Genomic DNA, 14879 nt, shown 5'->3' on the forward strand with positions numbered 1-14879 from the left:
AAAGTCCACCTAGCAGCACACTCCGCCTACACTACGTCACAACATAAGGTGGCATGGTGGAAGGTTCGTTATTAAAGCTTTCACGGAGGAAGTGAAAAGAATCCACCCTCCTATATCTAACCCAGCTCCCGGATGGGATCTGAACATCGTATTAACCAGGCTAATGGACTCCCCCTTCGAACCCATGCATAAAGCTAGCCTTAAAGACCTCTCTTAAGACTGCTTTCTTGATGGCTATCACCTCCATTAGGAGAGTCGGTGAACTACGAGCGCTCTCTATTCTAGATCCCTTTGTAACAGTTCACAAAGATAAGGTGGTTCTACGCACACACCCTAGGTTTGCACCGAAATTCATTTCAAAGTTTCATGTCAACCAGTCTATAGAACTACCAACGTTCTTTCAAAACCCATCAAACGTGGGAGAGAAGAGCCTGCAAACACTTGATGTGCGCAGGGCGGTCATGTTTTATATGGAAAGAACTCGACCACTAAGAAAGACTAATCAGTTCTTTGTCTCAGTTGCGGCAGGAAGAGGAGGAGATGCAGTTTCTGAATCCAGTATATCTAGATGGATTGTCCAGTGCATCACTCTCTGTTTCTCTCTTGCTAAGAGAGAACTGCCCTTCAAGCCTAGACCACATTCTACTCAAGGCACCGGGGCATCCATAGCATTCATTGCAAATGTCCCTCTTGAGTCCATTTGCAAAGCGGCAACCTGGAGTTCTATACACACCTTTACAAAACACTATTGTCTCGATGCCCATTCTAGATCTGATTCCCAGGTGGGACAAGCAGTACTAAGACATCTTTTCTCTGTTCCTTCTCCCAATCCACCTCCAACTCCGGGTACTGCTCTCTAGTCTATGCACAGCATGTGATTTTAAGTTGATTAGCAAACATCAGAAGATGTGCATTACTTACCGTAAAAGCATTTGATGGTTGTATCTGCTTAGATTCACATGCGCCCACCCTTCCTCCCCGCTTGGGTGGAAGGAACATAGACGCCTTACTACTTTCTCTCTTTTCGGTACTCACTCACATTAGTCATAAGGCTCACTCATGGCAGAAAAAATACAAACCGAGGGACCTCGACGCGTGAGGGATTTTGGGTACACTACACGTCACTATAGGGATAGTGTTACACACACGCCTATGTCGACGTCCCCTTTTTGACTTTCGAAAAACAAGATGCAATACTCCGCAGTGACCACTGGATGTCAGACTATGCACAGCATGTGAATCTAAGCAGATACAACCATCAGAAATGCTTTTACCGTAAGTAATGCATGTCATATTACCTCCAGTCCTAGAATATTTGTGGAAAGTGTTTGATAGCCTGCAGGGTGCACCATTAAGGCATTTTCTAAAAAAAAGTTGCCAACCTGATGACTTTTTTCATGGCAACATTATTAACTGATGCCAAAGGTAAGTAATGTTCAAGTAAGCAAACTAACTCGATTCTAGTCACTAGGAAAGGATCTTTGACCAGGCCCCTTGACCTTGACCAGACCTCCACTGACCAGTCAGGAAAGTAGTTTAGGGACAGGTAAGTCCACGTAACCCTATGGAGAACAGTGGAGGACAAGTGGGAACAGGCATGTTAATTCCCCCACCCCTGACTCTGATTTCTCTAAGGATCACTGCTGAGGTTCCAGAAACCATTGGGGAGATGATCTTTTGTGATTGGTCTGATTGAGGAAGGCCCAACGGTCTTTGGTTCAGGGTCACTTTCGGATGCAGGTTTTAGTTTTGGTCGGTCGCAGTGCTTGGGAATCTGTTCACCCCCCTCCAACTGAACACCCAAACAAAGAAAAGAGGAAGACCTCTGCAGTGCAGACGACCTCAGCACGCCTAGGATATGAAGATGGGTTGCACTGGAGTCGCCACAGTCATGGGGCGACAGGCAATCTTCCAGGGTGAACAAAGTAGCAGGTTCTGTACTGCTTCCGTTGATGCAAGAAGGCTGAAAATACAGCAGCAGGCATCTTGTACAAGATGAAGATGCTCCAAGGATGCACTCAATGGTGATGGCTGCAGCGAGGTAGCCCAGGAGAGAGCTGGTCAGTCCACCGGTTGGTCCAGGTACACTTCCGAAGGCTCAGAAGGAATGGATCCTTGAGTAGAGGGTCAAGACTGGTTGTTCCCACTTGTCCAGGGGTCGAAGCACTTCACTGGAGTTTGTGATGGTCAGCTGCAAGGGTCATCCTGGGGTTAGTGGGCTGCTCTTATTTGTAGAGGGCTTGGCTCCAACTGTAATTTGAAAACTGGCCGCAGGAGCCCTCAGTTTATTCAAGCTCTGGACTGGAAGATTGCCCAGGTCCACCAATGGTTAATATCTGCACCATTCAAACGGGCAGTGGCTATCCAATGATGGATAGCCACTGGCCACCACCTCTGGCACCTGAAAGTTTACTGGGACCAGACCGTCCCAACCCCCACATCGAAGCTCAAACACAAGCCCTCTTTGCCCGTGAAAGCAGCAACTTTCCTCCGGGAAAGGGCATTCCTTATATGGCATTTCCTGATGTGAGAAGGCCAAAGAATAATATGACCAATGGACGAGCAAAAACCGTGTCACGTGGCCACTCATAGGGTGGTAGCCACTCTTATTAGTCATTTGCGGTAAATGCAAAAGTGCATAAGTAAATGTATAACACACTGTAGAAAAAGAACTGCTGCCACAAGCTCCTCCTATGCACACTATAAAAGTAACCAAAAGGACATTATAGAAAAGGTTATACAGATACAAGTTATCCTGATCCCACTTTGATTTAGGTTGATGTGTGCAATTGTAACAATACATGAAATTCACTAATGGAAACAGTCTCTCAGGACTGATATTCTTAGTGTCTAATCAGTCTTCCAATAAGAATAAGCAAAAAGACAAGGGAAGGAAAGCAGAAGGCTTTATTGACCTCAAATGTCAGGAAAAGGGTCCAAAAGCAAAAAAGAAAGGGTGTCCCATAGAATCTAAAGGAGGAAATCTACAACCAGAGAATCTTTCCTTATGGACCACAGCCATATTTCACTCCCTGCAGTTACAGATTTCCGAAGATCATTTGGCGCTGGAGGACATATCAAAGATGAGGGATCTGTGGGAGGGGAGGAGTAATGCATCAGATTATCGCAGGTAACTCATTTGTTGTTCTGGATCTTTTACAGACTTCAATATTCAGTTGGTTACAGTTGAGTAACTTTTAGTATAGTGTTTAGAGATCACTTACGTCTGCTGAAGTTGCAGAACAGTCAGGAAACTGTTCCGGAATAGTTTTACACTGTTTGGATAGTTTTTAGAACTTGGTAACGCAATTCTAATCATAAGATAAACCCCAAAATGAAAATTTGGTTCTAGTGGAAAGGGGCTGTCACACTTAAGACAGTCATCAAAGGGATCTCACTAATGGGCCGGATCACAGCCGTCAAAATGAACCTGCTCCCTAGGTTCCTCTATGCCTGCTCATCCCTATCGGTGCCCTTCCCGGCCCGGACCCTCCAAGAATTACAGAGGAAGATATCGAAATTCATATGGAAAGGCAAAAGGGCCAGGATCCCCCACAAGACCCTGACTGGTAACGCCAGGCTGGGAGGCCTGGGGGTTCCGGACCTGCAGGCCTATAGGACAGCGGCGCAACTATCACACCTACACGCCTGGCAGTCGAGCACGGCCCGCCCCAGATGGGTGGAACTGGAGCAAGCCCAGCTTCCGCTCCCCCTCCGGTTCCTCCCTCACATCCAACCCTCTCTCAGGGCGCGCTGGAAGGACATCCTACTGACAACAAAGCAGACCCTGAGCTCCTGGGACTGGGCTCTAAAGCAGAAGGGAATCCCGAGGGGCCGGGGCCCCCTTTCGCCGATCTTTCACAATCCCGACTTCTCCCCGGGATCTCTCCCCCGCAACTTTCAGAATTGGATAGACGGGGGCCTTGAAACCCTGGGGCAGATGTACTCCGAAAACAGACCCCGGACCTTCGAACAGTGCAAGGAAACTTTTCGGCTTCAAGAGAGGGACAGATTCACATACTGCCAGCTCCGCCACTGGTGTTCACACCCCCAGACCCTCCAGGCGGCAACTCGCCCCCCGACCCCACTGGAGCTAACCCTCGTGGACCTGCCGGCTAGAGGAAGAACTTCAGCCATATATAGACGCTTCTCGAGGGACTTTCTGGCGGCAAAAACTCGATCCATGGCTCAGTGGGAGGCAGACCTAGGCCATCCAATTGATGACCAAACTTGGGTAGACATATGGTCCCGCACCCACTCCTCCTCCACCTGCGTCACCAACAAAGAATGCGCATATAAACTCACCCTGCGCTGGTATTACCCCCCTCTCAGACTCCACCACATGAATCCACAAGTGGACCCCGCCTGCTGGAGAGGCTGCAATCAACCAGGCTCTTACTTTCACATGTGGTGGACGTGCCCCAAGATCCGGCAATTCTGGACCAGGTGTCTCTCGACCATTGAACAAATCACCGGCTCCGCCCTCCCGATGGACCCTGGAACAATTCTACTGGGGATCCCGATCCCCGGAATCTACCCCCGCTCCGGCAATAGGGCTAAGCTCCTCACGCAATGCCTCTTGGCGGGCAAGACAGTTCTGGCCCGTTTCTGGAAGTCACAAGACGGCCCCTGCCTTGCCCACTGGTGGGGAAAATTATGGGACATTCTAATAGCGGAAAAGGTCACCGCAGCGAGAGCAGGGACTCTGTACCGCTTCCAGAACGTATGGGCCCCAGTGCTGGACTATGATCAGCGATTTCCCGCAATGACGTTCAAACCAATCAACGCCCGTTGGGCCCTGAGGGACCAGGAGAGTACGCACCAGGCGGGGGTGATAGACTGAATCTCTGGCCCGGGAAAACCGGAATGATGAGGGGAAAAGGGACACAAAGCCTAAATCTTGTTTTTGCTATGTTATACTGCCATCCGATACTGTTTGTAACCTATACTGCCTTGCTATAAATAAACATATTTAAAAAAAAAAAAAGACAGTCATCAAAGGTAGCTTGTGTGCATAGTTTAACCCATTGTTTTTTCTAGGTGCCATTGTTTTTTAATTGGAAAAAGCCCTGTGGCAATCAATCAGTTGGATGTAAAAAGCTTCTTATCACAGTACAGTTGTGATGTTGCAGGCTGTGCAAGTACTATGGCACAAGGACCCTAGATGTTGTTTCTGGATGGAATAAAGAACTTAATACTGAGGATTACTGCAGCTTCTTTCATAGCCCAGACTACTGCCGCTGTGGGCAAAGCAGTGCAGGCACTGGCCAATTTGTTCCATTGCCATTAACAAGATGGTTGAGCAGTCTTAGCTTTGACTGACGGCCAGTTTATTGTCCCATTTACAAGGTTAAGTGGCTTGCAAGTGCCATTCTGCCGTTTTTAAATGAGTAGATTTTGACGCTGATTCAAGGAAAGCAAACACAGGTGTGTTGCCCTTTCGACCTGGATTGAAGTCTGTAGCAGGCCCACATCATCTGATTGTAGAGTTCAGGCACACAGCTTATTTCTTCCTTAGTAAGTTTCTCTTCTTGTTGCATTACAGAAGGGAAGTAATTTATTCTTCTGGTTTTCATTGATAGACAGCTCCACTCAACCACCTATTCTTTCGTCATGATGTTGGCAAGAACATTACTGAAGTTAAGTAACGTGTTCTTTGCATGCAAATGGCGGGTATTACTGCATTAACAGTTGCACCACCTGCATGGGAAAAATGGTGGTTAAAGCTGAGAATTTGCAATGTCATTTAACAGGCACTTACAAATGTAATGCAATTTTCTTGTGTTGAGAGAATTGTCCTAGTCTGTCACTTTTAAATAAGTCCCTAATAAATGCCTGAAAAGTAAACTGCAAACAAATTGATGATAGCTTTTGTTTTCTTAGTATATGCAAAACCAGAATGTTCCAGGTAACATTGAACTAACTGTGAATATCCTCACTATGGGTTATTGGCCAACCTATGTGCCTATGGAAGTCCATCTACCAGCAGAGGTAAGATCTACACTTTTTTATCTTCATCATCTTGACTGTACTTGGCTTTTCAGGAAGGAAAGCACTTTAAATGGACTTGTATTTCTGAATGATGTCGGAAAATTAAATTGCTATGCCTTTCTCAGTTGGGTGTTTGCCATTTGAAACTCTACCAACAGAAGCCCTGCAAGGAACCCATCTCGGGTGGATTTCCTCCCCACCTTGGAGATTACAACCTGCCGTTATAGCCAAATAATGTTTAGTTTTGTATTCCCAGCAGGAAGCAATAGTATTTTGTTACTAAAAACTTTGTCTGCCATGACTTACTATGCTAATTCCCAGTTTCTAATTGTTTAGAGGCTACTGGGTTGTGTATCACTTAAGGAATTAAGCAATCGAGAATCACTAGCAAGTTGGTTTAACATGAAGATAAGTAATTAATGGCATTTGTTGGGGTTGTCAGTAAAGGTCCCAATGAGAGAGAGTGGTTCACGTTGCCCGCGCCATATTGGTGACTGGGGGAACTGTGATATTGACACACTGTTGCAATTTTACATGTATTTAGCATAGTTAATGGAAATGTACTATTAGTGTTACTTTGTGTTTTTAAATTGATAAATTTTAGATTGCGCACACGTGCAGCGAGATAAAGGTCAAAACCACTGATGAAATATAAATGCAGTATAGGTATGTTGTGCGACGAAGCGCCTAGAAGCTGGGCAACGATGAACCTCATAATGTGCATGCGAGAAAGGAGATTTGTCATGAAAAAATCACTGATAAGGACGCAGTCGTTTTAATGTTAAATGTTACTTTTAAAGGTATTTGTACTGCGCACCATCACCAACGGGATTGGTCCCCAGGCACTCTGCCGGATCTGAACATAAAAAAGAGGGGTGGGGTTTAGTAGGGTGAAGAGGGAGTAGGGAAGTGAGAAAGGTGGTGTCCTGTTGGCAGCTTCAGTTCGGTTTTCACCGTGCACTGAGCTTGGGTGTGATTATCGGATTGATGTGGGTCCTCATGTGCTCTTGGTGCGAATTATGTGTATGTTTGTTGGTGTGGTGAAGTATGTGCGGTTTGCTGTGCAGATAAGTGGTTGTGTGTGTTTTTGTGCGAGATGTATGCGGAAAGTTGAGCTTTTGGTTAGTGGGTTTTTTGTCTTTGCATTTATTGTTCGACGTCTCGGATTGTCCTATGGAGTCGGTATTTTAGTCTCTCCGTCTAGTAGTTAGGTGTGATGGGATGGCAAGTTTCCATCTGAGCTATTTCTGAGCTTTTTGTACCAGGTTGAGGCACGCGTTGTCCCCCGCTCTGGTATTGGTGCTGTATATTTTACATTTATCAGCTTCCTTCCTATCCGTTTCCTTGTCGGTGATCCATAGTTGCCTATGTTTACTTTGTCATCTAAAGGTGTGTTGACATATCATCCTTACCCTCCCCCCCAAATCTCTCCATATTTGTTCTTTTGTGTGATTCAAACTTATCTATCTTTCATTTTTGTATAGTGATATGCCATAGATTGTTCATCCGCCTCTCTCTGTTTATGGAAGCCATCTTAGGGAGATAGGGAGGGATTGCTTACCGCTCGGTTATTGTTTCAGCTGCATATGGGCCCCCATATGCATTCCTTCTATTTATGGGGATAAGAGCCAGGTTTTGAGTAGTTTTCTGAATATAAGGCGATCTCTCATGTTCTTTGGTAACTCATTCCAGGTTTTTGGGGCAAGGTGAGAGAAAGAGGATCCTCTGAATTTTCTTTTGGTGTATGGTTTTGGTTCCAAACTGATGTCGATGCTAGATCTGAGTGGTCTTGTTAGGTGGTAGACATTTATTTTCCCTCTTAGGAACTCTGTGCTTTGGCCGTGGATTGCTCTGTGAGTTATGCACATTGATTTGAACTTTATTCTCTTTTTTATTGTTAGCCAGTGTAACGTTTTGAGAGCTGGTGTGATGTGATCTCTTCGCAGTAGTTTGAGGAGCAGTCTGGCTGCCACAATTTGTATGCGTTTTTATTTTAGAAGTCGCTCTGGCATGTCTAGATATAGGCTGTTGGCGTAGTCTACTGTGGACATGATAGCAATGATGGTGAGCGTTTTGTTGGCGAATGAGAGAAATGGTAGGATCCTTTTTACTGCTCGTAGGAGGAAGAATGATTTCTTGCTTAGTGTTTACTTGTAGCTCTAGAGATCGTTGTCCATCAAGACTCGCAGGTTTTTCACCAACCATCGTCGATGGGGCTGGGGTTGTACCAAGTTTGTTGGTCAACGGATGTAGGGATTGTTTTCTCCGTTTTTAGAGATGATCATTATTTCTGTTTTGCCTGGGTTGAGTTTGAGGTAGTTGGAGTCCATCCAGCTGTAGATTTCATGAAGGCAGCTCCCTAGTGTTGTGTTTTCTTCTTGTATGTCTTTTGTAGACTATTTGTGTGTCATCAGCGGAGTTGTAGCATGTGAGGCAGTGACGTTTAATGATCTTGATTAGTTGAGCCAGGCAAATGTTGAATAATAACATGGACCTCCGCAGGAGGATTCTCTTGAGTTGGATTTGAAAGGTTTGATCCATATGGTTTCTGTTCTGTTTGTTAGGAAGGATTTAATCCATAGTAAGTCTAGGTCGGTGATTCCAATTTCTTCCAATCTCCTTATGAGGATGTCATGGTTAACTGTGTCGAATGCTGCAGAAAGATCTAGAAGTATCCGAGCGGTGCTTTTGTCTGAGTCTCTGTTTGCCTTTAGATCATCCCAGATTGAGAGAAGTGCGGTTTCCATTCCTCTCATTGGTCTGAAACCTACTTGTGCCTGGTCCAATAGGTGGTGTTCTTCGATGAATTCTTGGGTTATTCTATAGATGTATTTTTCAAGTAGTTTCGCTGGGTACCGGATGTTGGAGATAGGTCTGTAATTGGAGAAGTCCTCCACGTTTCCTGCTGTGTCCTTGAGGCACGGCTTGATGTATACTGATTTGAAGAATTGTGGTGCTTTCCTTGTTGAGATTGAGTGCTTGAAGAGGTTTCTATAGTAATCCATGGGTGTTCCTTGTGTGAGGATTGATTTGTATATGTTTGAGGGTCAGGGATCCGTGGGGGAGTCTTGTTTTGTTGCTTTTTGTTTAACAGTTTGACAAATGTCTCTGACGTTTGGGGGAAGTTTTGGAGTTTGTTCAGGCGTTCCTCGTACGGGTGGGTGGATTGCATATTGTGGTCACATGGTTTGCTTTGTATGTTCTGTTGGATTGTGATTTTTGTTTTTGAAGTTGTATGCAAGGTCGTTGCATAGTCTCTTCGATGGTATTGGAGCATTGTTGCAGCCAGGGTTTTTTTTTTATTTCACTTTTGATTTTAAACAGTTCTTTTTGGGTGTTTTGATGATTCTGTTGTCGCAGTATTTCCTGTTGGCTTTTTGGATTTCCTTTCGGTATGAGCGGATTTGTTGTTGGAAACAGAATTTCTTTGCACAGTCATTTTTTGATCCTCCAGTCTAGTTCAAGTTTTCTTTTTTCCTTTTCATGGTGCTGAGTAGTGGGGTAAAGCATTTTGCTGTTGCTCTTTTGCGTGATGGGGTAAAAGCTTATTCTTTGGCAAATGCGTCTATTGTTGTGATTCCGTTGTGAAGTAGTTGGATTATTTATTTTTATTTTTTTCCCCAGGTTATCTTCGTCCATAGTTGATGAGTGTGGTTTGCCGATTTCCAGTAGTTCAGTTATTTTGCAATTTTTGATGGTCCTCCACTTTCTTTTCACGATAGTCTGCAGATTGTCCTGTTGCTTGATTATTGGTGTGGCCAGCGTGATCACGAAAGGGATAATGAGGGGGTCGCTCCAGAGGATCTGAATTTGTGGTGTCGTGGTAATGACATTTTTGTTGGTAAATATTGCGTCTAGTGAATATCCTGTCATGTGTGTTGCTCCTTTGACTAGTTGACGTAATTTCATTGTTTCCAGCTTGGTTAGTGTTTTTTTTTGTGGTCTCTTCATTGAAGCAGTTGTTCAAGTCACTGAGAATAATCAAGGTGATCCTGCTGGATGGCTAGGTTAGTGATTGTTTCTGTGAAGGAGTCGACGAAGGTCTCATCCGAAGTCAGTGGTCTGTATACCAGTATGCATTTCAGGTTTGTTTTGGGATTTGTTGATGGGTGAAGGATTAGAGATTTGCAGTTTTCGAAGTTTAGTGGGTCTTCCAGTTTAATTTCCAGGTGTTCCTTATGGGCTATTACCAGTGCCCCACCTCTTTTGTTTTTCCTGTTTGCTTGGATGCACTTGAGGTTTTCGGGCAGGCAGTTGTGGAGAGTGATTTTGTGGTTGTCATCTAGCCATGTTTCAGTTACGAATAGGATGTCGATACCTCCGTCGCACAGGAGGTTGCAGATTTAAGTGAAATGTTTGGACATTGACCTAGCGTTGATTAGATTGGAGTGGATCTTTTTGGTGTGGTTTGGTTGTTTGTTCCCTGTTTTGACTTGTGGATGTTCAGTTGGAATGCTTCTGTATTGTTGCCGGTTGGTTGGGGTTCCATGGAGTCTGCATTCGTCGTTGAATCGGTCTGTTAGATTGATAGTTGGGTTGATGAATTGTACAGCTTCATCGTCTTTTGTGTTTTGATGTGGTTGTCTGTAGTGGTGTTCTGTTCTTGTGATTTATGGAGTAAGGGGTTTAGTATCGTCCCTTTCTCTTCTTGGGTCCTCTCGTCTTTTTTTGCAGGGTTCGGGAAGATCCTTTGCTTGTAAATGTCAGTGGTGTTGAAGTGTCGAGGTTCTGCGGTTGTTGCGAGGTACGGTGTAAGGTATAGGGATTTTTCTCTGTTCTCTTGGTTGTATTGTTTGCTGGGGTGCGTTCTGTATTAGAGATGGCTTCTACTGGAAGCGGGTGAGTTTGTATATTCGTTGTGGTTGGTCCTTGTTCTAGGTCTCTTTGGCGGCGTCCAATTCTGCATCAGGGCATTTTGTGTACTTGGTAGTAGGATTGGTTTGGATATTGAGTTTACAGGGGCACTAGCCCACCTGTCGGGCCTTGTGCTTGGATAATAGTTTTATCCTCTTGTGTTGTGTTAGCTGGATGCTCTCTGAGGGTGTCTGTCCACTCAGTCGGTTGGGTTTGCGTGTTCCTCTATCTATGGGTGGACTGTTTAGGGGAGTACTAAGCTTTGGAAGGGGTGGCACAGTTGGTTACCGGAGGACTATGGGTTCCTGGGTAACTTGGGTAGTGATTCTGGTTGTAGTTACTAGCTTTCAGTGGTTGCTAGATGTTCTTGGGTAACGGGAGGGGCCTAGGATTAAATGATGGCAGGTAATGATAGAATACACCAAGATTTGAGATACCTAGATAATGGGGGGGGAAAGCTTAGGTTCCACAGAGTGGTTTACAGTGAGATAATGCTCTTAGAATTTTGAGATCTTAAAGAGTGGGAGAAAAGCCTAGGTTTTACAGAATGGCAGGCCATAATTAAAAAAAACTAGATTTCAGACTCCTAGATAACAGAGGCCGAGGTTCCACAGAATGGCAGGCAGTAATTAAATAAATGCCTTGATTTTACACTCCTTGACAATAATCAAAAACACCTTTGTTTGAGAACTCTAGATAACGGGAGAAAGGCCCAGGTTCCATGGAGTGGCAGACAGTAATACAACACCTAAATTTGAAATTTCTAGATTAGCGGGTGGAGCCTAGGTTTCACCATACATTGGGTACTTCAGTGTAAACATGTAAGGTTTATTCACATTTGGATCCCAGGCAATTTCCTGGCTGTGTATGACGGGTCACTTGCACCCTCTCTTTTCTCTTACATTTCTTAATATTCACTTTCGTCTTCGCTCTTTACTTCAGCATTGCTAGCGTATCCTTCTTCAAACCTTCCGCTCTCGCTACTTTCTCTCTTGAAGCTTTCGGCTTCCTTTACCTTCATGCCGCTTGTAAATCTTGCCCGTTTTCTCTCCCGCTCCAGCCACCCACACGCTGCCGAGTTTCTCTTCACTGTCACAAAACTCACCAGGTAGTGCGGCACTGGCAAGCGGTCTCCTCAGGATACACAGGATTGAGGTCAGAGTATCACCACCTGCCCCTCAGACGCCCTTGGTACCAGCACAAATCCCAAGAGAACGAGCATCTGTCTGCACTCAGCCAGCAGGTCACAGTCTGCCTCACTCCGGCTCTCAGGAGACACTGCTCCTCAGCCACGCTGCAGCCCCTTCAAACAAACCGGGCCAGCGTCTCGGCACAACCCTCCTTTCCGGACTCTCCAGGCTTCTTTCTTGCCTCTTCCCGCACCTTGGCTCCTCTAGTCCTGTTGGCATCCCCAGCTCGCTCATTGTTTCTGCAAAACCACATCTTTTATACTGGTGGAGAGTCAATTGAAGTCAGGTGTGCACAGTTGGAGTAGAGTGCCTGACCTTGCCTGAATATCAGTGGGACAACCTAGTGGTAGGTTGCATTAGGTACTGTCTTGCTTCCCAATGCTTTTCCTATGGGTAATCCTCATTGTTCCTAGTTGTATCTTCCTCTTCTGAGAGTTTGGTGGAAATGGGTAGGGTATAGAATGGGGTGTGACTGGAAATACCCCGTGAAGGCTGTTAGGCAGAAACCTGTGCAGTTCCCTCTGGGACCACTGCAAAAGATTTAAGACTACAGGTGTTTGGCAGTAAACCCACTTGGTAGCAGTCTGTACCACACAGATTCACTTGGTAGCTGTGGCTGAGCAGACTTCCCTCAAGAAGAGTTAGGCAGTATACAGAGTATTCACAATAGGTCAAAAGAACACAGTAGAACAAGTAAACACTGACCAGGGCTTGGTGTAAAAGAGATAACATTATTTATTTAAAACCACATCTAGAAAAACACACAGGCACTAATAGTAAGCAATTCAAAAACACAGTCACTTAAAGATATACACTCCCTTAGAAGAATATTAGACAAGTCTTAAGTAAAGCCCCACTTATTTTCAGACAGCGGTGAGCGCTTAACGCAGATGGCACTCTAATAATTTGTTTTAAAAGGGAGAGAAAAACAGAGAATAAATTGAAACAGATCCCAACACTTTTTCACAAACACAAGAGGGGAAGGCAAAGTAAAACCGTGAAGTTAGAGTTCAGTAGGCTGGATCCACTTTAAGGGGATCAAACAAAATGTGTCCAAGGTCACACAGTTGCAGTGCACAAAAGTCTTGAAAAGGTTCAAAAAGGAGTTGGACCAAAGAAAGGGACCAGTTAGAAGGTCAAGGCGGCCAGTCCAGAAGGTTAAGGGGTTATTATTACCTTGTAGCAATCTTTAGAAAGGGAGGCCTGGCGGACACGGTACCTTAAAGTGGTGAGAATACTCCAGCGGGGGCAGTTGTTCCTGGCAGCGGATGCAAGTCGGTGCTTCGTCCGGGGCAAGAGAGGATCTCGTCGGGGAGGAAGACAGGAGTCCGTTGCACTGCCAGGGAAGAAACCAGCCAAAGAGTTTCTCAGGTAAAAGGAGCGGTCCTTTGGTTCGCGGTCCAGTGGTAAGTGGCTATCCGGTTGCCGGGGTGTTTGGCACGGGCAATTCGACCACAAGCCGGTCCGGGGTGCGAAGAGAAGAAGGTAAACTGGTTGTGCCCACCAGTCAGGGGAAGAAGCCTCTCCAGCCGGGAGATTTTCTCTGTCGTCGGGAAGTGGTGAGTCGGTTCCGCAGGGCTCCATCGGTGGTGTCGTCGTGGTAGGTCAGCTCAGCTTCACCCTCGTCGGATTCCCAGATCCTGTGGCGACTTCTGACGTTCCAGTCCCAAAAGCCCTGCTTTTATGCAGCACACCCCCATTCACTCAGCCTAGCTGTCAATCAAACATGCTAAGTGGTGAGCCAGCCGGCTCACCACTTGGGCCAATCACACAAGAGTGCGACTTGAGTTACCAAGGTAACTCAGTCCAGGGTGCCTAAACCCCCTCCCACACCTCCTGTGGTACCCAGACAGAGTGGCACCACTTTTGGAGGCTTCTGTGGAGAAGCCCGCCAAAAAGTGGAACAAAGGGCTCGACTTGGGTTGGAGTCACAGAAGAGAACACAAACGCCATTTTAGAATCGAGTCCTGGCAAAAAATACCAACCGGCGAATTAATATTAAATAAATAAACCGGCGGTATGTCCGAGGCTATGAGAATTAAATAATTAAAGTTGGTAGCCTCGAACAATGGGAAAATCCCATAGGGATATATTCGCGGTCGAATATAAAAAGTAGTATCCACTGCCACCAGCCAAAACTCGATCGGGGGGACGGAGACCTGCCCCCTCGACTAACAGACCCCGGGGCAATTGAATTGCCCCGACCAGTACGTCCACAATATGATGGTTTGTACTGGTTTCTGTTAATAATTTGGGACTAGTAAAGCCAATGGTGACTTTACATGCCCTGGGAGACAGTAGTCAGTCCCAGGGTATGGAGTCTATGGTGGGGTGTCACTATGGTACCCCTGTGTTACTGCACGGAGGGTGATGTGTTTTTACTATGTGTGTTACACATGAGACCCTATGGAGTAAAGGACCCCATAGCCCATCAAACACATTAGCAGTCAAAGGAACACCATAAATCATGTCCTAGAGTGGGAGAAAGAGTCTCACTCTTGGCAGGAGAAAAAAACAAACTCCAGAAATCCAGCAAAGCTGCTGGGGGACTCACTAGGTTAGGAAATTCAGCCTAAAGAGAGAATTCTCCCTAACAAAGGCTGATGAGTGGGTTGGGGTATAATTGGGGAAAGGGGGAATACCATGTCTCGCCCTTGGTTATTCTCCTCCCAATCCCCTGTGACCCTCCTACTCCGGTGATCCGCCCTCGCTTATCAACCCCCCACCCCCGCCCCCAGAGTCGGGATCCAAAACCTATGGCCCTTCCCTGGCCACCTGAATGGAAGATCCCAGATAAGTAGGTGGGAGAACACAGTCTAGTTTCTCACATGTGTTGAGGCCTGA

The 14879-nt window shown here is 45.8% G+C and overlaps 1 protein-coding gene across 1 annotated transcript in view; it reads left to right on the forward strand.

Moving 5' to 3' along the window:
* CUL4B (cullin 4B) overlaps positions 1–14879 on the forward strand; it is a 1392627-nt gene that overhangs the window by 943352 nt on the left and 434396 nt on the right. The window contains exon 16 of the mRNA XM_069612678.1: positions 5884–5991. Within this exon, the coding sequence (XP_069468779.1) occupies positions 5884–5991 (108 nt within the window). The remainder of the gene's footprint in view (positions 1–5883; positions 5992–14879) is intronic.

The sequence above is a fragment of the Ambystoma mexicanum genome, chromosome 5p, assembly GCF_040938575.1.
Source record: "Ambystoma mexicanum isolate Mex_15411 chromosome 5p, UKY_AmexF1_1, whole genome shotgun sequence".
NCBI lineage: Eukaryota > Metazoa > Chordata > Amphibia > Caudata > Ambystomatidae > Ambystoma > Ambystoma mexicanum.